This window comes from Vollenhovia emeryi, unplaced genomic scaffold (assembly GCF_000949405.1).
Source record: "Vollenhovia emeryi isolate VEMERY1.0 unplaced genomic scaffold, V.emery_V1.0 DF939235.1, whole genome shotgun sequence".
Lineage (NCBI taxonomy): Eukaryota > Metazoa > Arthropoda > Insecta > Hymenoptera > Formicidae > Vollenhovia > Vollenhovia emeryi.
In genome coordinates, this window is record NW_011967131.1 from 108,409 (window position 1) to 132,478 (window position 24,070).

Consider the following 24,070-nt stretch of genomic DNA (forward strand, 5'->3'; position numbering starts at 1 on the left):
TTTTTTTAGAACTTTGAGATGGTAAATTTTAATTTAATTAGTCTTTTTAGACTTACAATTAGACGAAACGTCGGATTTTAATTGAACAAATAAACCATCTGCCAGCCTAAGTCGTCTAACAATTCTTTTTATCGTTTATCATTTACTGGCGATTCACATTCTTAATTTGTTAATTAGTCTTATTTTGCACGTATTAATGTAAAGAATAAACTGTAAAAATTTGAAACAATTCTCACACAAATAATTTTACGAAATAACTACCTTAAGTTTGTCTGATTCTTAAATGCCAACGTTACAGACACCCTGTATAGCGACTTATAGCATTCGGTCTCAGCAGATACTCGATCATCCGCGTATTACCTCATACATCTGAGTACTTTATATTCCTCGGTACGGCGATAATACTTTAGTACCTCCTGCACAGTCGTACATATCGCGATCTCAATTTTAGCCTCCGCTTATTGGCTTCGTTTTAATCCACGAGATTAACTTCTTTCAACGCAAAGTGACCAAATGAAAGCCGTTCGAGCTGACTTGTTAATAGAAATGAAAAGTTATATAAAAATGTGTGATAAATAGAAAGATGTTTAAAGGTGCACGAATGCATTAGGTTTCATAAGAAGAAGTCTCCGTAGGCATTTAGACAACACGCTTGTGTCAATAATTTTAATCTTTAGACATAAATAACAACGCTACAAACGTTCGTTTGAAAACCTGATCCCAAATTGGCGAATTACTCTAAGAGTATGCGAGTACAGGTATGTAGGTTCGTAGAAATGAGTTTTTACTTGAACCAATCTGAATTGCGTAAATAAAAAACGCTGTAAAAATGTATGCATTAATACTCACTTGACGGTCAGTTGCCGCTGGATCAGGAGCTTCTTCTCGATCTGCTCGATCGGGAATTGCGGTACCTCGTACGGTGCCGAGATCTCATTCGGCAGCTCTTGGGGTGCAAGCCTCAAGCCACTGCTGCCTGCACCGTTACCGCCACCCTCGATGCCGAAAACTGGGCTCTCGCTGCCTGCGAGAAACAAAATAATTTTGTTAAGAAATCGGCTAACAAATAATTATCTGCATCGTCTGTTTGTAATATTGAATGCCTTCTTTACTGTAACACCGCAACGAAAGTCTGATCTAAATCTAAATCAATGACTTTTTAGTCTATTATGACACGGAAAATTTTGATTTTATTTCGATCCCCGATCGGAAAATGTTTAACAAATTATGTGACAAAATCTGGATGAAACTTGGAATGCTGGAATTATGCGTACATATTTCGAATAACATATGCAGAAATGGAGACCTTTCATCAAACATTGATAAATATTTGCACAATGTATTTCTAAATAGTATATCAGCAAAATAGCTGCGTTTTGGCGAATCACCTTAATGCAATTATTGTGAAATTTCCTGCCTTTCGATAATGCAATTATTACACAATATTTGAGGCATTTTCCTATCGAGGATGTTAATATTACTATTTTTTTATACGATTTATTGTTTTTTTTATTAATCACACTCTTCTTTATGCACTTTAGAGTTTGCAAATATATAAATGTGTATATATGTGTATATTAGTGAGAAAACTGTATATGCAGAAGGCATATGTGTGTTAAATTAGAAAATTGCAAGCACATATTATTACAAGTGATATCTCAAGATATAATAGAGTTCGATAATTTCTTAGACGTCGTAAGATATAATTCATATAAATGCAATACAAAACTCGTGATACATAAAAAGTACTTCCGTTTTGTTTAAAGATAAAGAGTATACATAGAGTGGGGCGCGATGAAAAAAATTGCAAGGGGGATCGAAATCTTTTCGTAATTATCCATTTACCATCATTCACGTAGTCAGTGGCCTGTCCGGTTTTCTGCAACCACTCGGTAACGGAATTGCGCTTGTACACGGCAAGAATTTCATTCTCGTTTCCCATTTCGAGAATATCGATTGTTTTCATCAGCGTGAATCGCTATTACGTCCCTGTAAGCATTTCCGGTTTTGTGCTACACCTGAGTTTACACGATCCCGTCACTCGGAAGGTTCGAAATGATTAATCGTTCCCGACTCGACCGAAGATACGTACAGATAGGTATAAGAAATTTAAGATAATTAATCCGGTAAGCGGGTCATTATAATCGACCGGAAAGACACGCCATCGTCCCTCACACATCATCCCTCTGATGCTATAAGTATGCAAATTGTCACTTTTTGAATAAAGAAGTAGGGTGAATGTCTTCTTTCACTCTTAAGTGTGTGCCAAAACGAAGAATGTGAATGTAGCATAACAATGGCGTTGTAAAAAAATGTCAAAAATTGTGATCTCATAACAAGTATAATTAGATGGTGGAAGATGTATGGAAGTGTGTCTTTTGTGATGAAAGGATAACTTTACATTAGGGGAATGTGAGATTTCCAAAGAAGTTCGAGGTATTAGGGAATAATGTAGTAGAAAGATTAAATGAGTTGTGGAATGAGAACTTGGAAGAAGAAAAAGAAAGGGTGTTGGTAAAGTTTTGGAAAGCAAAAGAAAAGAGATTAGACTTAAGGAAAAAAAGGGAGAGGGAATAAAAATAGAGTATAAGATTCTAGGACACCAAGAAGTAGACGTCAGGTGATAGTGTGGGCTGTAGTTATATTGTATTATTTATAGATTGTGTGTTTGAGGCATGACGTGTGAGTGTGGTTAAGTATACGATGTAAACCAAGTCGCGCTTCTTGGCTGTACGCTGAATAAACGAGTTCATTCGTTCACAAAATTGTGATCCCCAGAATTATCTGATTACACTTCACAGTCAGTTGTAAATTTTCAAAACTGGTCGAATCGCACATTCATGGCAATGACACGGGAACGGTATAAGATTGAAAAAAAAAACAAGCAATTTGTTACCGAACAATGACCGACCGTCAATTAGTTATAAATGTAATTGATAAGTCACAGTCGTGTAATTAGTAACTACCGAGTCACTGGATTGAAGTTAAACATACAATTAGCGAACGAACGTGTGTGATTTCCAAATACGAGTAATTAACAGTCGCAGTGACGAATTACAAGCAGCTGTAAATAATTTCTTTATCATTCGCGTGATTAACGTCCAATTAGGAGTGACCGGCTAATTCGACGTTATTTCGTCGTACTTATTCTAGGGAGGGTCACTAGTCTAACAACGATCGCACTTCCGCGAGAGACGCATCGTTCTCCCACGATATTCTCAATGAATCAATGGGAGCTCGCCGCGACCCTCGACAAATCTACAAAGAGCCGCGGCGAACACCGAGTTATTAATAGAACGCGGCGTGGATGACAAGAACTGTTGTTTTCGTTCGTCAAACCAACGACGAGACTCTCACTCGCTCTCGGCGCCGCCGTGTTGGCATCGCGAGGGCAACGAGGTTCGCGCGCACGCATTGTTGCGACTCTCTGATTGCGTGTGTTTGTGTGTGAGGTCAGGTTCTACAACGGTCGTACAAAATGCCTATTGTGACGGAGTCATTACGAGTGTCGCAGACTTTACGATTCGCACGTAGTACACGGTGCTATGTTGGAGGAACGGACGAATTGGGGTTGCGTCAGGGATGATTAGATCACGCCCGTACACGGTGTTCCTCCGCGTCTATTTGCATGAAATTGACACGGATGTAAACTTTTAAACTACGTAGGCGAGTCATGCGGAGGAGTTAAATATTTCTATTTATATTTCGTGACGTGCGGTTATTCTGTTTTCACCCCCTTTCTAGTCATTTTCAGATTTTCCTCTTCGAAGATGGCACCTGACTTTAGGACCTAACCATAGACATGATATATCTGGACCGAGCGTTTGCCTTTATTTGAGCAGTGAGGTTCCACCGAGGGTCAGAGTCGGGTCAGAATCGGGTCAGAATCGAGCCCGACTCTGAACCCTCGGTGGAAACGTAGTCTAGTAGGTCCACTCCACCATTTGTTTCGTTTTGCGTCGATCCCTTCTGCGCATCCGACATTTTGTTGCTTAAGGACGTTCATCGGCTGTAATCGTAGCCAAAAGTTTTCGCCCATGTTCGGCTTTCTTTCCGTACAACGCGATCGTCTCCCTACTTCACGACTTTCAACATAAATTATACATACTGCACAATTAACGTAGCTCTGCGTCTTACATGTATACACGTACACTAGCACGCTTTGTGAAAAACGAAAATCAAATAACGTTGCACTTCCCGAGTTATAAGACTTGAAAGATACAGTACTACCGGTATTACCAAGGATCTTGCCTTCACCGGCCGGATCGATCTTAGGTCTTGCCTTCACTGACCGAATCGATCTTGAGTAATGCTAATGCCAGCAGTACTGTAACTTTCAAGCCTCATAACTAAAGAAATACTGAATACAAAAGCAGTTTATTATAGTGATTTGAAAAGCTCTTGAGGTAAGCTACAAGAATATGTAATGAAAAATAGGAGGAAGATAATTTCATTTGAAAAACAAAGTTAAACTCCATATGACCCTGACACGTTCACTCAAGGTCCAACCAATGACACCATCTTATGTCCCCCTTCGAACCAAACAACTTTCGTCTGAAACGTTTTTCCGTATCTTTCATATTTTTCGAGATATTTGCCTGGGCCGATTAAAATGAAACACTCTGTAGATAGCACTATTAATAGCATATGGCCCAAATTTGGAGCAAATACATAGAAAATCGATTTACCAATGAACGTCCTTAAAAAAAATATTTATTACGGGTCCAACGGTAATAGCAAACTTGGCGGTAAGGCGTAACGTCAATAGACAATTGGCCTCTTATCCGAGCATCGATGGCGGCGGACCGGCAGATGAAAACGGGCGCTCGGACTATAAATAGTTGACCCGAGGAAATAGTCCCAGATCGCTTTCTAGCGAGCGACGCCACGACGGTCTCGCTACTCAGAAAGCACTGTTTTTCCACTGTCCTCAGTACCGGAACGATGATTCACGCTTACCGAGTCACTCGCCCCGAGTGGGAGTTACATACGATAGAACGGGAATTACACGCGACGCAGAACCCCTTCGATGAATGTGCAATTTGTTCTTGGATCTAACCGTCAGTATCGGATTAATCTGCGTATCTTGGATTTTCACGTAGGGTCCGCGTGAACTTGACTCGAGCCGCGCGCACGAGATAAGCGGCGCTGCCGCTCGCTAATTACGAAAACGCCATTTCTAACGAAGTTTCGTAATGAAAAACCTAATGCTAAATTTTCGAACTAAATTTTATATTGCCTGTTTAATACGCTGGTCGAATGTACTCTTGCTCGAAAGTAGTCGTTTAACAAATAGCATCCTTTCACTAGTATAAAATACCTGTAAATATTTATTTGCTGATAATAATGAACCGTGTTTTACAATTGATATGTTACTCGCCCGAGCTAGATGCGAAATGAAGACGGCGGGAGAGAAAGAAGAATAACTTTAATGTTTCAAGTTGCCAGTGTTAAAATGTCAAATTAAATAATACGTCGACCTCGACTGGCAGAAAAATCCTTTATCACATGCGTGTTTCTTTTTTACACATGTGTGTTTTATTTTACTAAAGAATTTATCTGCCAGTCGAGGTCGACGTATTTCACTGAAGTAAACATTATATGCCACAAGTAAATTTTCAAAGACATTTTTCTCAGTGTGGACTCTGAACAAGCCTTGGTATGCACTCACAAGTGCGCACTAATGCAAGCTGCTATAAGTGTTTTACGAGGCAAAATAAACGTAAAGGCCCGCGCTGTAATTCGTAAAATCGCTAAATATACCACGAAATTTGCATAAAAAGGCGAACGTTGAACACCTGCATAAACGATTCAAGTGAAACAAAGGTAAGCGTCACGCAGAATTGATACTCCAGTTCGTAAGATACGTCACGAATCGCGCCGACGACTTATCTGCGGTTTTAAATAACCGGAGATGTCAGAATAATATCCGAATGCACGAATAATAAATACAATAGAAACCGTCCGACATAGATTAGGTATATCGATAGTGCGAGCTCTATAAATAAAGGATAACCCTCTCGTGTTCGTTGCGTTATCAGAGTCTATACTGGCGAGATTGGAGCCTTCGAGGAAAAAAAAACGATATTCGAGTTAAATCTCTCGCACGGGGTGTTGTAAGCTTGTTGCTCGTCTCAGCGAGCGTCTCAAGTATATCTTTAGCTATTTATTTACGGGCTTTTATTGTTGATAAAAGCACCGTTCTGACGCCGATGATAATTAGTTGGGCTAGTGGATACGTCTTATTGAGGCGTCGTTTTCGAAAAGGCAAAGGACCGCGCGCTCGTTATCGAGTAAATTAACGTTCTTGCCGCGGCGTGAAGATGTTTACTTAACGGGAGCGACTTTCGTCAGCGATCGACACGACGGAGCCGGTTGCGTTGCATCGACGTTGATTAACGCTGACTCTGGTCAACTCGGGTCTTCTCTCTACGATATACGCACTGTGAAAACAGTACGTAAAGTCACACTATTAATAACAAAAGCGTATAAACTCGTGTACTTTTACAAAAATTAATTTTTCTACTCTTACAGCCAGAAACAAGTCTGCTTTAAATCAAACAAATTCGTTTGAATTTTCAATCCAAATAGACTTTTAATTAATTTTAACGAAATGATTTCTCTACCTTGACCAAATTTTGAACCCAAATAGACTTTTAATTAATTTTAACGAAATGATTTATCTACCTTGACCAAAACTTTATTTGTTTGGGACTGGAATTCCTAAGAGAATTCATATCTATTTCTTCAAGTCTAGCAAAGGTTTTAGGGCAAGTAAATAAAAATTTAGTACATTCGCAGAAACATGATTTCAACGTATCTCTCTATATAAGATAAGAATTTTATCTGGATATAAATTTACTAACGTAAATATACACCTGTAACAAAGAGTCCCAATATTACCCACTCAAATAGTTGTAATTTTACATAAAAATTTTACAGTGCACGCTGTGCTCCATGTTAAAATACAGACGTGGTATAATAAAATTTAGAGCTAGTTTTTTCCTCAGAATTGCTATAAGGAGATCAACCGTGCCACGTTCCAAGCCTCTCAGCGGTAAATTAAAATTATATTGAAAAAAGATTCACTTTACACGTGTGTGAGTATAAATTGAGCAACGAATGATAATTTTTCGTGATGCCTCGAGGCCCCATTCGAAAACAACTTCGCGAGCGTTTCGCCAAGGTCCTATCTCGCACCAGCGTCTCCGAACAGTCGAGACACTTCGTTCGATGGATTTTATTCTTATCGAAATCAAAACAGTGTAACAAAAATGCGATAAAAATTCAAACTTTCGTTAGTAATTTTCCAAGTAGGACATGCTGGTTTCTCATACGTTTCCTTAAATGTTTATTGTATAAAACATTAGATATTAGATATAGAGATTTAACAAAGTTGCACTGAAAAAGAAATCTGATAGATTCAACCAGTCGTCTGTTAGAAAATGGACGAATCAGAATTCCCTTTAGGATTTACCAGATTTGTAGTGAAGTCTAGCAAACTTCTGGTTATGAAATATCTTTCATGGTAAATCCTAAAGGAATTCTGATTCGTCCATTTTCTAACAGACGACTGGTTGAATCTATCAGACTTTTTTTTCAGTGTGCATAAAATATATGTACGCGAACCACCATGTGCTGCCTGGGTTTACTATTGCTAAAGATTACTCTGGCAGCAAAGAGTGTCTGAAGTACTTCGACGACGGCCGCGCACTCTCAGAGGTGCAATGCGATTCGCTTTAATCGCGAGTCCCAGATCGGGACGCCGAGTATCAGAGACAGGTCGCACGGTCGACGCGACGCGACGCGAGTTTGACGTTTCTCCGAGTTTCGCACAGACTCGAGACACGAAGTGCCCTTTCTGGGGGATCCTCGAGGGCCACTCGATTCCGTTTTATCTATTGTCGAGAAGTTTTTAACGACCCCGCTTCATGGGAAAACGGAGCGCGACGCGAGACGCGAGCTCGTGCACTCCGGGTGCTCTTACTCCCTCGACGGAGAGAAAGAGAGAAACTTTACTGCGTGTTTAGTCGACGACGCGTCGGGGGGCACTGACCATACTGACTGGTCCGCGAGAGTGTCGAATGCACTGACTATGCCAGGGCAAGAGGAAGGGAGGGAACACTCTTGGTGGAATCTTGGCGGCGGAGCCGCATCGCGGAATCCGCATGTGTACGCTCGCGCGTGGCCTCGCGCGTGCACGCGCTACAGATTAGCTTATTATTGAGACTACAATTGAGTATTTGATAAAATACCAAGCGTAAAAATATAGCATAATACGAAGATTTTATATGCCTCGGTGGTCGAATTGGTTGAAACGCCCGCCTAGGAGGGAGGTCCAGGTTCAAACCCTGGCTGAGGTAATATTTTTCGCGATAAATTAAAAAAAAAGTAATATTTAGACACTAGCACCCTGTCACGGCTCTTAGTCCTTTATTCCTTTAAATTTGTGTTTATCACATTTGAGCCATTACATACGAATTTTATTAATACGAAGAGTTTCAATCAATCGATAGTTTTTATCTTTCGAAGACCTCAGGTTGATCCTGCAGAAAAGATTTCCAGATTCGACGCTATTACACTTGCTATCATAAAATAGGATCGATATACCGATAGCTATATTTGTTACTGAGAAAGAAATGTTTTAATTTTAAATGGAAAATGTTAGAATAATGAATAAAATGATATCTGTGCGTGGGTTGTAACGCATCGAGGGAAAATTTATTCTAAACGCAAGAACATAGCTTCTGCTTAAAATATGTATGTTATCCTTATTTCAATAATAATGAATCCAATTTTATTCGAGGGAGGAGAATAAGAATTCTTAATTTAATCTTACAACCCGGTAAGAAAGTCCTCGTGCGCGAACATGAATAAACATAGAGAATTATATAAAAATATACATCAAATATGTCCATACATTTTTTTTTCATTGTACCTTTCTATATAATTTTATACACTTCTACACAGTTCTGTATATTTTTATAGATTTATACATGCTTCTATACGAAAAAATTTTATATGTAAAAATTGCTTATTTATAATTATATATAATTGTGTACAATTTAAAATAAAAACTTGCTCATTTATCTTTGTACAATTGTACAAAGATAAATGAGCAAGTTTTTATTTAAAAAAATGGTTCATATAAAAGCGTGTGTAAATCTACAAAATTATATATTATATAATATATATATAATTTTGTAGATTTATACACGCTTTTATATGAACAATTTTTTAAAATATAATATAGAACTGTGTAAAACTGTATAGAATTATAGAGAAATATACAGTAAAGCAAATATGTATGGACACATTTGATGTATAATTTTATATATTTATTCACGTTCATACATGAAAAATTCTTTAATCGGGAATTAGTGTTATTTTATGTTCTTACTACATGAATTTGAATATGTCAATTAGAATATTTTTTGGTCCTGTTATTAGAAATTCTTTCTGAAAGCGTGGAGCCGCGAAGCAACGTAATAAGCAAAGGAAAGTTTCAAAGAAAGTCCTTGAAGGAATATTGTTTGGAAGAATTCTCTTGGAATGATCAAATTTTGTTAGACATGATCGCTGGAGAAGCGATTTATTTATCAATTAATGTCACGAGTGAATCTCGATAGTCGTAACACGAAACTTGTACGAGACGTTTCTTTTAGCATCTCGTAGCACGTAGCACTGAGAGTGAAAGTTTGACTTACAATTAGACTGCGAGTGCAATTCGTATAAACAAAGATGTCGCTTCCACGAGCAACAAATAAGGACTGCGCTTTTGAGAACCTCCAGATGAATCTTCGCTCTTTCAAGAAAGATACGCTATTCCTCAAAAACAATAGCTATGAATGATTAAAATATGACAAAAGGGCGTTCTGGGTTAACATTTTAGCAGTAAGAAAATATGACATTCGAATAAAACACACGGTAGATACAAATCCGTTGGAATTCAACGTTTTAACTTTTTCTTCCTCTTGAATTAGGCTTGAGCCTGTTTGTCCAACACTTTGATGGTCTGCCTGGGAGGGTCCCTTTGGGACCCGCCTTGGTGGATTTCCGTCCCTCTATTATCGTCCATTTTTGACACATGCTCGTCTCTTTGTCTTATTCTTTTGTGTTCGAGATGTGTCTCTAAGAATGTGTCCTTTAATGTTTCTAAGTATCTTCGTTCCTGCAGTGTGGACTATGTTCTCTGCTTATATCAGCCCTAATTTCGGCTGTGTAAGTCATTAGTAATCGGACACAGATTTCATGTATTCTGATCCTGGCTGCCCTTTTCATACGATTATTTGTCCACATATGAGATCTTTCAAACGTCCCTACACATTTTTAGTCCGACTTTTTAACGCAGGCATTGAAATATCTAACCACCCGCGGAAATTCTTCTGCGGAACATTTTGGAAAGCACAGAGATTTTAATTGAACTTTCGAAATAGAAACTTAATGCCAACAGTTTTCAAGATTGTAAAGCCTAATCTACAACGTGCCCTTTGCGCCTAGAAGCATTCTATTTTGCAACTACGTAGTAAATGCGTTTAAAAAGTTTATGCAAGTTGATAAATTGTAGATTTCCTTCGGCAAGGTCAGCAACCTACCGAAGGTGAAGTAAAACCAAATGCTCAGAGTACCAGAACGAACTGGATAAACAGGCGTTAAGCCTAATACACGAAGAAGAAGAGAAGAAGAAGATAAATTGTACATTACCCAGTCGCATAGTGTCGACAAATTGTTTTAAGCGTTATTGATTTGCTTATACAAAATAAAATGTTTCTAATCGCAAAGAGCACGTTGTAAGTCAGGCTTATGTTGCAGGCACGTGGCGGCGTAGAGCCGCTGATGAACTCGATGAGATTTTTGGAACTGGACTTGCGCCACATTTCCATATTATCGGTGTATTAATATCCCACTTTATTCATAACTTTAACACGCGCGTGGAACATACCAAGGGGACTTGGCACAAACATCTCTCGCGCGGCAGCGCGAGCGAAACCGCGCGCGCTAGTATTTTCAATAATAATACATTCGCGGACTCGCGCGATCGGAGTGCTGTACGCTTATTGCTGCAGTGACCCACATATCACAGCGCGACACACACGTTTGTTACGTGCGTGCGTAGCTGCGTAGGTGTCGCAAGGCAGAGATTACGTACGAGCAAGCGATAGGCCGAGGGACGTTCGTGTGAAAGGCCGTTCTATTGTTGACAATTGTATAAATAATGACCATACATAATGCGTGACCGTATGGAAAATATATCACCTTTGTCACTCTAGGAACTGCGTTAAGGCGATATCATCCCGTCGCGCTTCGCCGAACGCTCTCCTTGCTCGCGTGTTTATCTTCCCTTTGTCTTGTACTTGATACTCCCAAGAGACATACATGCATAAATCTGACGCTGCTGGCGGTGTTACTGGCAATTTAATTTATATCATGTACGAGCACGTACTCGATAAAAAGTAATAAATCTTGGGTTTTTTAATTGTTTACCGGAACATGATAGCTGACGTGATATTAATTAACAGTCTTTGAAAACGCGCGTGTCTTAATGCAGACGTTAATTGAATTACTCTACAAATTAAGTAAATTCGAAAGTTTGGAAAATTGGAACCGTTTAGAGAATAAGGAAGCACAGAAACTGCGGGAACGCTTCCCGGTAAACGATTTTTCATGCACAAATATATAGTATTATATAAAATTATACATCAAATATGTCCACGCATATTCTTATGTTATATATTTCTATATAATTCTATGCAATTCTACACAGTTCTGTATAATTTTATAGATTTACACCGTAGTTATAGGAACCAATGATAGATTCCGCAATTTTATTGGCATTCGTGTATAAGTCCGCTTCTTGAGACGTCATTTTTATACTTAAGTACGTTACAACACCTAATTCTGTACAATTAATTTAGGATACGCAGTTTTACACATTGCCGCTTGAAGAGGTCCACAACCCGCATGGTCGAAACTCGAAACGTGGCTAGAGTTGTAATTTCTAATAATAAATTTAGGCCAGTTGGGTCGAAAATTGACCACTTATTAACTATCTACTAGCGAAATTTAAAAACTCTCACTTGTTATTTATACAAGCATTTAGATGAAAAACATTTTTAATGTGAAAAATTGCTTATTTACTATATACAATTGTACACAATTATATATAATTATAAATAAGCAATTTTTCACATTCAAAAATGTTTCATACAAAAAGCATGTATAAGTCTATAAAATTATACAGAACTGCGTAGAATTGTATAAAATTATATAGAAATATATTATGCCATGTAAAAATATGTATATATGTAATATGGGCATACTCTTTTATGTATATTTTATACACTTTTATATATTTATTCATATATGCATGCATGAAACATTGTTTACCGGGTTTGAAACTAGCTACCGCGAATAAAAGATTTAAAAAACGACAGACGTAGCAATATTTCAGGTATAAACAGCGCGGTAAAAGTATCAATATGTCGATGCTTCAATATTATGCCGATTTGTATTGCACGTTGTTTAAAAGGTGCGGTCATATAAAAGGCAATAAATCTTCGTACTGTAGTCCAAGTAAAACTTGACGTGTACTTGACAATGTAAAAGTCGCAAACGCAACGGGCGCAACTTTTCCACGGATAAACATTAATTATTTTTCACCGCGGTGCATCGCGATATTCCCTGTCACTGACAAACTCGTGGATTGTTTCTCAGCGGCGTGTGACGCACTCGCTGATTTAATTACGTGGTCGTTCTTGTCGCGCCGAATGATTTTCGCGTGCGGCGAACACGGCAGCAGAGCTAATTGGTGTCGCGAACCGAGCGAGGAATTTCCTCCAATCGGTGTCACCGGCATCATGCAAGCCGTACTACGAATCACGAGAATGTTATGTTCCAGGAACGTGACATTCTCGCACGCGTTTGAGCGGGAATGTCTCTCCTCGAAGCCAAACCGATCGGCTCTGTAGACGTAAAGTAGAAGAGATTTATAAAATTACAAATTAATCATAATTATTCTGGCGTTAAAATCACGGGATTGATCAAACGCGGAGTCAATAAGTTTGAGCTGCGGAGGACTCGTTTATATTTGACTATTTGAAAATTTTATTAAAAGAAAAAACGTGCCCGATTTAGTCCGGTGTTTTTGTCACGTATGTTAAACGAGAATGTCCAATTGTCGTTTAATATTTCTATCCAGCTGTTTATATGTGCCTATTCACATACACATTTTACAATGCATGCGTACACATACTTATATATGCAATGCTTCTTTCAGTAATCATTTCACTTGAATCTTTCTGCTGCCCTCTTTTGGCCTTGACATTTAGCTACAGAATGACGCTCTGAGTCAGCTGTGCGCTTTGAATGAAATGGGGAGCAGAAGTCCCTGACGCAAAAGCAATCTACAAAATGCAGGTAATCTACAACTTTACTCTCTATGTAAATTAAAATAAAAATAAACTGTATAAGTTTTTGTACACAATTATTTGCCATATTAATTTTTGCAACAGATAACTCGAACTTACCAACGGTCATGTTTAATGTCGAGGGGGAAACCGCTGACCAAAATCTCGTACACCAATGCCCACTAATGCCCGGTGGGCATTACTTTATATTATTATAAGTCTTATTATAAGTCTTCTACCGACCTTTCACAACAATTGACGTCTTTTTAAAATATTTTATATCTACTCCATATGTGTTACTGTGCAGAGTGATTCGTTCCTCCATGTATTCTTATACTATTACCAATGTTACCCATTTTTTGCTGTCACATCTAATGGGTTAAGAATTTTTTAATACTTGATAAGGACCAGTATTACTGGTCGAAACGTTGTATGTTCTAAACGAAATATATTGTGCCAGTTAATTGTCGACGTTATCCTTATTATTTATATTATTATCTTATTTTATCTTATTTTATCTTTATAATGTCCAAAAAATGCCTAGTAATGCCCAGTAATGCCCAGTAATGCCGCAAATCTGTACACCACAATGCCCTCAGCGGTTTCCCCCCTCGTTTAATGTTAAGTGTTATGTTTATGTCGAATGTGCTTGCCGTTTTATCTCCTGAAAGATTAGTTATAAATAATTAGGTTCACAATTAGACTTGAACAGTTTATCATCAGATTGTGAAAAATTTATTCGTAATTTGAATCTATTTTACCAAACCCACGAAACAGGTAGCGATTAGAAGCATTTTTAAAACATCTTTTGTACACTGTATATAAATATGTATGTGTATTTTGCTTATTATGCCTGCATTATGTGAAAAATGCGAATAAGGTAAAACATGACTCGCTTACGAGATTAAAATAAAGCAGCAAGGATTAAGTAGATATTAGAGCTTATGACTCTATCGAAAGAGATTTGCTATCGCATATATTATGATAATCATTATCGGTCAATCTTATCGCGAAACTGCATTCAGTCGACTCTATAACAAGTGCTTGCGTTACGCACCACGGACTAATTATAGACGGACTTTACTTTATCCAAAAACTCATTGCGAACAATTTTAAGACGTCACAGCTAAAAGTAACATTAAATAAATCGTATAGCAAATTTAATGCTTATGTGACTCGTGTAACAAAAAAATCACTTAATACGCAGTAGTTGCGGTTAAAAAGTGTCTCCGAATATACACCTCTCTTTTTTATCTACGATATATTTCAAGTAATGCAAGATCGATTTTTCTTTATTAACATTTTTTTTATTTCTACGTTCATGACACATTTTAGGTTTAAACAACTGTAATTTTTAATATTTCTGGAACAAAGTTTTCTCTAATTTCAAGCCCAAGTTGAAATTCTATAAAATATAGTGTACAAAGTATTCGTAAAGTTTCAGGGGCGCAAAAGACATCACCCAAAAAATCAACATTTTTAATATAATTTATCAAACTATTAAAAGATAGTTTTGATACGCAGGAATGTAATTATTTCAACGAGAGGGACTCTCTCTCTCTCTCTCTCTCTCTCTCTCTCTCTCTCTCTCTCTCTCTCTCTCTTTGTCTCTCTCTAATGACGGTGGCTTTCATGAATATTCAACGCGTTAGCTAATACCAGCGATATGGTGCAACCGGTTCTGAGCAACTTGCGGAAATTTCCTTGAAGCGTCGAAGAACGCGATCGAACGCCACGGTTACATCTATATTTACGGCAAATCGCGTGAATTTGCGTGATTCAATTTCTGGCGGCCGGCCGCGGCGATGCTGTTAGTACGCGCGCCAAGACGAGCGACATAGCGTAGACGTAGCCGCGGAAGGAATCAATACCGCACCTCCTTGGCACGGTTACCTCCGTGGATCTCCGCACGAGGCACAATCCCAATCTTTTTGGGAGAACGTCGACACCTCCCTGTCCTCGCGTCTGGCACGTAGGGCCCGGTTCTCGCGACAAATATACCGCGCCGCGGGACGGAAATAAGCCGGCGTCAATATTTTCGGTGCTCATTGGCACGTCGTTAACACTCAGACCGCGAAAGATTACCTTTGGCCACCTTTTGCCGGGGCTCGCCGTAAGTAATTTCGGAATCGGAGAATTCGGATCGAGATTTAGATAAATGCGTGATTTGTACGGTCTTGCTTTAAATGTACAATCTCTCCAAAGGCCCACACTGAGAAAACTCAATGAAATAAACATTATATGCCACAAATAAATTTTCATTTTTTCTCAGTGTATGTCCACGATGCTAGGACTTGGACAAAGTCCTAGTATCGTGGACACAGGCCTTAACGCTGGTTAATCGTATCTGTATCGTAACTGTATCCTCTCAGAAAGGATTGCTTATGGCAAAACAAAAGATATTCTTGACATATTTATATATATATCATGTTTATGATATATAAATTGTATATGACATGTTTAGAAGATATAAACTTATCACAACCTCATGCAGTAAAACAATTAAGCAATATTAAGATTAAACCAATAATTTCTATTCTCCTTTCTCGAATTAAAAGATTAACGTGTTCAGATATTGTAACATATATGTATTTTAAGCTTATATCCTGCGTTTAGAATAAATCTTCTCTCGATGTGTTATGAAGCACGCACTAACATCATTTTATTCTAAATTTAAGACTCTTCCATTTAAGAATAAAATACTCCCTTCCCGATAATAATATGATTGTCGCAATATCGATCCTATTTTGTGATAATGAAATCTCTTCTGCGGATATATTTTTAAGTATTCTCGGTTGTAATTATTTTCTTCGTTACTGTTGTCCATAATGTTACGCAAGAATCTTTTAGACCGGCAAAGGCCGGTAATATTTTTCTAAAAGATTCTTGCGTAACATTACAGGATTGCAGCTTGTATTATGACACTTATAACAATTTACATAAAGACACTTGCGTCAAACACAAAAGATAAACATAATCCTTTTGAAACAATCCTGCAGTTAGAACGTTTTCTATTTCTATTTCCGCCATCGAAATAAAACTTACGAGTTTCCATTTTGGTGAAATCGAGAAAAATATTTTAATGTATGATGAAAATAGTTAAAGCTTGTTTAATTAATTCATACACGATTTTTTAAAATAATGAATTTCGGGGGAAGATATAATATCTCCTTCCTTAAGTAAAAATTGAACTATTCTACTGAAAACAGGTGCGTAATTGCATAAAATAAATAAACGCCGCCTCATATCTTGGCCTTGATCGTAAATAGAGAAATGATCGAAACTATAATTACATAACTCGAACATGTTATTCGAACTTTGAGGCAAAAAAATCCTATCGTGATAATTCGAGCGGAACAATAATCCCAAACAAGGTCAAGTGCAACGTTTCCTCCTTCGTTAACATCTCCCGCTTGTACTGGCGATAACTTGGATAGTTAACTTGAGTAACATGTATGTTTTAAGAGCACGCTCTAATATAATACATTTGTCGTACGACAAATGTGATATTGAGCTTAGGAAGATAAGCGACACGATTCACGGTCGGAAAATTCCGGAAAGGCATAAAAAAAGGTGTAAAAACTCCATAGAAATACGCATATACAGTGCGTTTCATAATTATAGAACCAGTGTGATTTTTCGTTTTTCGGGAATTGGGTGTTAAATAAAATGTATAGACATCCATGATCTCTACAGATCAAATGTATAAACATGATAATCCAACAATAAGTACATTTCGCAATTAACCCTTTAAAGCATATATTTTTCTATCGAACCATTTTTTTTGTGAAACCTAATCCATTTGTACAAAGTTTTGAAGAAATAATCTCAAAAAACTTGGCCAGTAATAAATTTTTCCCAAAAAATTGCTGTTTCTTTCTTATTTGTTTGTTTATAAAACTTTTACAATAAATATTAAAAACTACTAAACTTTTTTATGTTCTTTTATCGCTAAGATACCCAAAGAATGCAAAAATCCCGACCTAGATGCGTTAACTGGAAATCATGTGGCCAAAAAGTAAAGAAGTTGAGGTGGTAACGTGGGTTACCACCATGCTTCAAAGGGTTAAGAGGATGCAGGTACGAGTACGATGACTCGACTGTTAGTTGCATTATTGACAAATTAAGAAACGCTGATGCGATTACAACGGACACAGACACGTCACCATTGTTATTCACACACGTTACACGGAATAATCCGTCCGCGGCGCAGAGATGCCGTTATCTCGGACAGTTTGGTGGCGAGGTGACGTCGACGTGAATGCGCTTTGCCAATTACACCGATTCCGACGACAAGCGGTTAAGCATCGCACAATTCGACAGATACACGAGCCCTCGCGCTCGCTTTTACCTTCATAAAATTCGTCCGGGTCAATCAGAAAATTCGGCAGGCGCAAGGAACCGAGGAACGCTTCGCTCTCCGAAGTGGTCACACCCCTGATCGACATTTTCCCCAGATCGCCCCCGAATCAAGCGGTCCTCGATACGGCGTAAATTGCACTACCGGCGCCTCCTTTTACTTCGACAGAAAATTTATTAGCTCGCTCCTGCTGATAAATAAAAGATTGCCCGGAGATTCTCTAGAGTGCCGCGAATGTTCTCTCGCGATATCCTATCTCCGTGACTCTGAAAAAAAAGACTACAATCGCTCGCGAGAGATAAGGATCGAGCTGGATGACGGCGAGGCGACTTAACAGCGCGACGCGCTTCTAGCTATTATACGTCGAAGGCATTACGCTGAATAACGCGCTAATCACCGTGCTTATCAACGACACGCGCGAACAAGGTCACAGAGGCGAGCGAGACACAATAGGGACTGCCGGAACGTCGCGAATTCAGAAGCGACAAATGTGATCGTAAATCCGCGCTTCCGGTTGGATCAGAATCGCGAAACGCGACGAGATTGCCAATTTGCCTATGTAACACCTGGGCGTCGACGAGCAAGCGATATAAATGTTTGTCTGGAGGAGAGTTCGACTGAAATTTCCATCTTGGAAATTTAGCGGTACAAAACTTTTAACTTGATAAACAAATGTGACTAACGTCTCAACGCTCCACTGTTGTGATTAAGATAAACTGAGAAATTATTAAATTAAGTTGTAACTTATTTCGTGTTCTGGACAAGTAACTTAATTTTTCTATTCTTCCATCAGTAATTCTTGCCAATGACCAATTTTTAGAGTGTCGTGTGGGGAAGATAACGTAATTACAGTCATTTATCTTGAATCGAGAAACCTAAGAAAAGACCTCGTTACCTGTATCGTAAAGACTATCTATAATTCACTCAATTAGATCGGAATTGAGAAACGTGAGTCTCGCCGGCCAATTATCGCCAGTATTCGACAGAATTGTGCAATCGCCGCCGGAGCTGTTTCCGCGGAATCTCCTAAACCTCACGTACGTCACTTTCGGGATTCACCATCGACGTCGACCTTCGAATCGGCCGGATTATATCGCGAGAGAGATGTCTTTCCAGAAACTCTGACAATTTCACGTAACGCCACTTTATCCCGGGATTTACGACTGTGCATAACACGACTCGACGAGGAGCACCGCGAAACTACCGTGACGGCCGAATCGCGGTTTACTTCTGGGAAGCCTAACTCTATTCACGTTCCGAAAGTCTCGCCTCGCACTGACGAGGCGAGACGAGCACCGATGGCACCATTGTGACCGCGACGGCCAAAATACTATCGGCCGTCTGCAGAGAGAGAAGGTCTTAGGCTACCTGCCAATTTTCGAAATCTTCGCACGCGTACATTAACGGAATTTTACGTTGTTAATCAACGGCTTTAAGGGCCAGTTTCGCAAACGTCGGTTAACTGCTAACCGGAGATTAATTGATTCTCCGTCTTCTCGTAAAGAATAAAGCAGAAAGATAGGGAGTTGATCGAACCGGTAACAGTTCACCGACGTTTGCGAAACTGGCCACAAATATTTTCTTGGTGCCTAATAATATGTTTTTGTCATATGTTGCTTTCCAACTAAGTAAACTGCGCGCCGTTAACTTTCGGTCTTGAAACACAGTCTGCGCTGTGGTCAAAATAGTGTACATTATTAAATTGATAATCAATTTAACAAATGTTAGATGAGTATACTTTGGACACTGTAAAGAATTTATTGCGAAAAATATTATCTTGGGATTTAAACCTAGACCAACCTACTGTCTAGGACGGGTGTCAACCAATTCGAGCCGAAACATGTGGTAATATTTATCGCAATGCCGATTGTAACACGAGGAGAACTCGTAAAAATAAAAAATAAAACGAGCTTTACGCGAACAGTCCTCGCTGCCAATCGAATGGTTCGCCGTGACTGGAATTGTCACAGTTTGATAAACCACGTAAAGCGTGCTTGAAGCTGTTATAAACTTTTCTGGTAAATGATGAAATTATAGAGATCGAAGCATGGGACAATAATTTCAACTCGTTTCTGTCCGTCGATCATGAAAGTTTCATGTTCTCGCGATTTCGTTAATTTTTCTCGCTTATTTGACATTTCTTCCTGGCTTTCCTCGATTATTTACCATTTTTCACGCTGGCATTTCCATACATATATAGCATCACGAGAAACGGCGAGTTCTGACGCTGGAAAATCTCCGAGGCATTCGTCTTCCTATCGCGGCTGCCGCGTATAATTCATATCGATCTCCATCCCTCTCGCAAACTTTAATTAACTTCGCCTTCCGTGCGGCCAAATAAAACGTAGCTATGTGGGAATCGTGACTGCTATAATGCTAGTGCCGCGATACGTTTCGCGCTGTAATTGCAGTCGAGCGGCGTGATCGGCCATTCGAAGCGCAAAATCGCAGCGAAATGCAACACTTAATTGGAGCTTTGTAGAGAAAAAAAAAGTCTCAAATTGATCGGAGATTTTGTTCTTGTGATTTCAGTGTCATTGATTTGATTTTGCCGTTCGAGAATTCAAGAAGTGCGCACGAAGAGAATTTCCTCTTAAAATTCACTCTGAAATCATGGGATCGTGGGATAACTTGGCATTTTGAAAAACTGTATGAGAGTTTTCTGAAATTTTGCCATACATTTTACTAGTAAAATGTGTACTAACAATAAGTACAGGCAATTACTAGCAAAACGTACGGGAAAATTTCAAAAAATTCGCATAAAATTTCTCGAAATGCCGTGTTGTCCCACAACCACATGATTTTCAGGATAAATTGGGCGAGAAAATTCTCTCCCGTGTAGCTTCTATTTCCGACGAGTAAATGTCTTTCAAAAAGTAATTCTGTGCAACCCTTTCAGGAGGTCAAAGGGGTAACTTTGACGCAGCGAATAAACACTCGTCAAGGACTAACACTGCATTTCCTAAACTACGCTACACCTCAAGAAGCTAAGGGAAAACGTTGGCTCGACTCGGATAAACGTCTGTTAACTTTGTGACAACTTTCCGACTTTTAAATCGCTCTCATTATCCTGCCCCGTAATTATTTATTCTCCACTGTACAGTATGTATTGCAATAAATCTATCATTATTGTTAATGCATATAGCAACGACTCGTCGCACGCCTGATTGATTAGGACCAGTTACATCGTAAAATGACACTCGACGGTACTCACGATCGCGATGGTGGTCCACGTTGTGGCTTGGAGTTGTCGAGCTGTCGGCATCGCCCTCACCGTCCAATTCGTAGTAGATCCTGTCCGCGTCACCGTTCACCTCCTTCGCTCCGTTCACGGCCATCACATCCTCCATAATTCTGCAAGTGCGTTCGTCACCTTGAGTGCCCGCTTTATTTAATTATCCGCGGCGTTGACGTGGCTGCATTATCAGTCACGGCTCTCTCGATAAGCTCTCGGAGCGCGCAGTCTACAAGGCCATGCGCTCCATGCGAGAAAATATACAAGGTACAATCTTTCCAAGAAGATATATTCTTGGAAAGATTGTACCTTGTATATTTTCTCGCATGGAGCGCATGGCCTTTTATATATATATATATATATAACGTATACGCCTCTGCAATACGATTCTAAGAAATACCATTTGCTAAAAATATGTTTCTTTTAAATCTCTATATTTTTCTGCAATACTCGAGATTGTTATTGTACTTAATCATTCAATAGATGTTGTACAAAACATTAATTATAATGACAGATAAAACTGAGCCCCACCAGTCCTCTGTTAAAATTGTAGCATTGTACTCTATCATCCCTCCTTCCTTAAATTATAAGAAAATCATATCAAAAGATCTCTTCTTATCACACAAGAATTCTTATCTTCCGATAAGAAAGGCTAATTGTGAGAAAATAACATTACACTGTGATATAATAATCTTCATAACAATTGCGAACGTGAAAGAATTTTGATTGCCATTTGATTGTCGAATTAATGAAACGAATGCATAGATCATAATACGTAATTTAGTAGAAAATTATTCGTGAAGATAAACCGTAGATTGCTTTAAAGCGCATAGATACCAATCAAAATTAACAACATATATTACAATTTGTTTTCCACATTGATATTAATACTGTAGGATTAGCTTTATTGCGCATCTCTGACGCAACAAATTTGTTATTCTATCAAGTTTTAAACGCTCGGCTCGCTGCAACTGCGAATTAAGAGCTTAAAGTCGCGCTCGTTTAAACAGAGATTAATCGCATCGTATTGTTGCAATTAATTAGCGTGGAATTGTTTTAAAAACAGCGACGCGCAATAATGTTTTTATCGTAGAAATTCTGCCTGCGAGATTTACTTACTGACGCTTACGCAGGAAAGTTGCAACGTGTGTTGCAATTTGCACACTAGATACAATGGCGACTGACATTTTTTTCTGCGCACGTATATCGCGCGATATCTTTCGGTTCAATTTACATAATATGACGCGGCATATCAGTTAAATATTCCACATACTGAATCATCACCCGAAATGTAGCGACAAATTTTCATGTGATACGAATCTAGAAATGTCATTTAATAGTCCAATGACTCATCATCCGAGCTGTCCAAGATGACAAACGTGCCACTGCTACGCTCAGAAAATATCTGTATACCATGAGAAAGGTTCTTAGCATATCCTAAATGTACGAGCACTATTCTTACATGTATACACTGATAAAAACAAATATTTCCATCCAAAAAGATATGACTTTACTCAAGAAAATTATTCATTAAGTGGCTCCTAATAGCTTGTTAACTTAAATTATAATAAACAAATTGAAACATGTGTTTCTTTAAGTATTTATTAAATATCAAACAGTAGATAATTTTAAATTTAAAAAATTTACTCTAACTCTATAAAATGTTCACTAAGATATAAGTTTTACAGCGAAGAAAATTGGATTTCTTATTTGACAAAAACAATGATTTCATTTAATAAATAGTATTTTCTATCTCATGAAATCTTTATTTGAGTGTAGAAAGTGTAATGACTTAAATTAATTTACTTATAATAATATAATACACAGATTTACTTGAAATGTAATACTTTTCTTCAAATAGAATAAATATTTACTTCGGTAAAAAAAATAATTTTTTAAGTAAATCTATTTGTCAGTGCAGTAATACACTGAGAGAAAAGTCTTTGAAAATTTATTTGTGGCATATAATGTTTATTTCGCTAAAATAAACATTATTTGAGGCATGTAATGTTTATTTCAGTGAAATAAACGTTATATGCCACAAATAAATTTTCAGAGACTGTTTTCTCAGTGTATACTTTAACGACGTCTCTTCATCGTTGTATTCTGCTACAATGTAACATGGTACCGTGTTTTATTAACACGCCTGGACTGTATTTAAGAAATATTAAATCCACAATATCGATGTTACAATCAACGAGATCATTAACTCCAGTATCACAGCTGAGTTCTATTCTGTATCCTGAGCCACGTGTTGCCCGATAGCGAGACCTTGCGTGACTTGATACTTGATACAAGAAATCTTTACGGCAAAGAGAGATGTACTAAATATCTTTCTAATGATATATACATAGATATTTTCTGAGCATACAAATGAGTAAATGACGTATTCGTCACCTGGAATAGCTCCGATGACAGACTCTATCGAATGAATGAAATGACCGGAGAAATTTAGGAGAGCTGCTTTCGGCGGCGGTTTGAAGATCTAAAACTATTTTTTCTTTAATACTGCCGTTATTAGCTATGAAATTATATAATCATATAATTTAAGTCCCGATGGCCCAACACCCTTATGGAAATGGGCGAAGTTCTTCGTGCATTACGTGATTTTTATAATCTGTTATATCGAAAATCGACAGAAATTCCAAGAAAATAGTAAAACAAAATTGTCTTAACCTTGCTTATCTGATTAAGCTATTTCTTGGCTTGAATGTATGCTCGATTTTTTGTATAATTATCCATATATCTTTTTTATTTTACACAAGGCTTAAGGGCCTGTGTCTACGATCCAAGAACTGTGTCCAGGTTCTAGTTCCGAGAAATGCGTAGCCAATCACCTTTTATGGCTTTTATGGAATAGCTGCAGGTTGATTGACTACACATTTCTCGAAACTAGAACTTGGACAAAGTTCTTGGATCACAGACACAAGGCTTAAGAATGAATTTTCACCCAAACAGATTTCACTCTGAGGGCAATAAAAATGTATCTCACGATAGGGGACTCTCCTCTGTAACGTGCGCCGGCATTAAGCGTTAAGAGATGCAATAAATAGATCGGTATCGATTAAT

General features: G+C 38.2%; 1 protein-coding gene across 8 annotated transcripts in view; it reads right to left on the reverse strand.

Moving 5' to 3' along the window:
• The window catches only part of LOC105560233 (AMP deaminase 2), a 42,293-nt gene that overhangs the window by 16,372 nt on the left and 1,851 nt on the right, over nucleotides 1-24,070 (reverse strand). For 4 of the 8 annotated variants that reach the window (XM_012009157.1, XM_012009156.1, XM_012009155.1 and 1 more), the window contains exons 2-3: nucleotides 20,981-21,120; nucleotides 850-1,024 (exon numbers count right to left, since the gene is read on the reverse strand). In XM_012009157.1, coding sequence (XP_011864547.1) covers nucleotides 850-1,024; nucleotides 20,981-21,120 — 315 coding nt within the window. Of the gene's footprint in view, nucleotides 1-849; nucleotides 1,025-1,845; nucleotides 1,990-17,757; nucleotides 17,926-18,661; nucleotides 18,815-20,980; nucleotides 21,121-24,070 lie in introns of those variants that run through there. The other 4 variants (XM_012009161.1, XM_012009162.1, XM_012009160.1 and 1 more) reach the window with 4 other exon arrangements.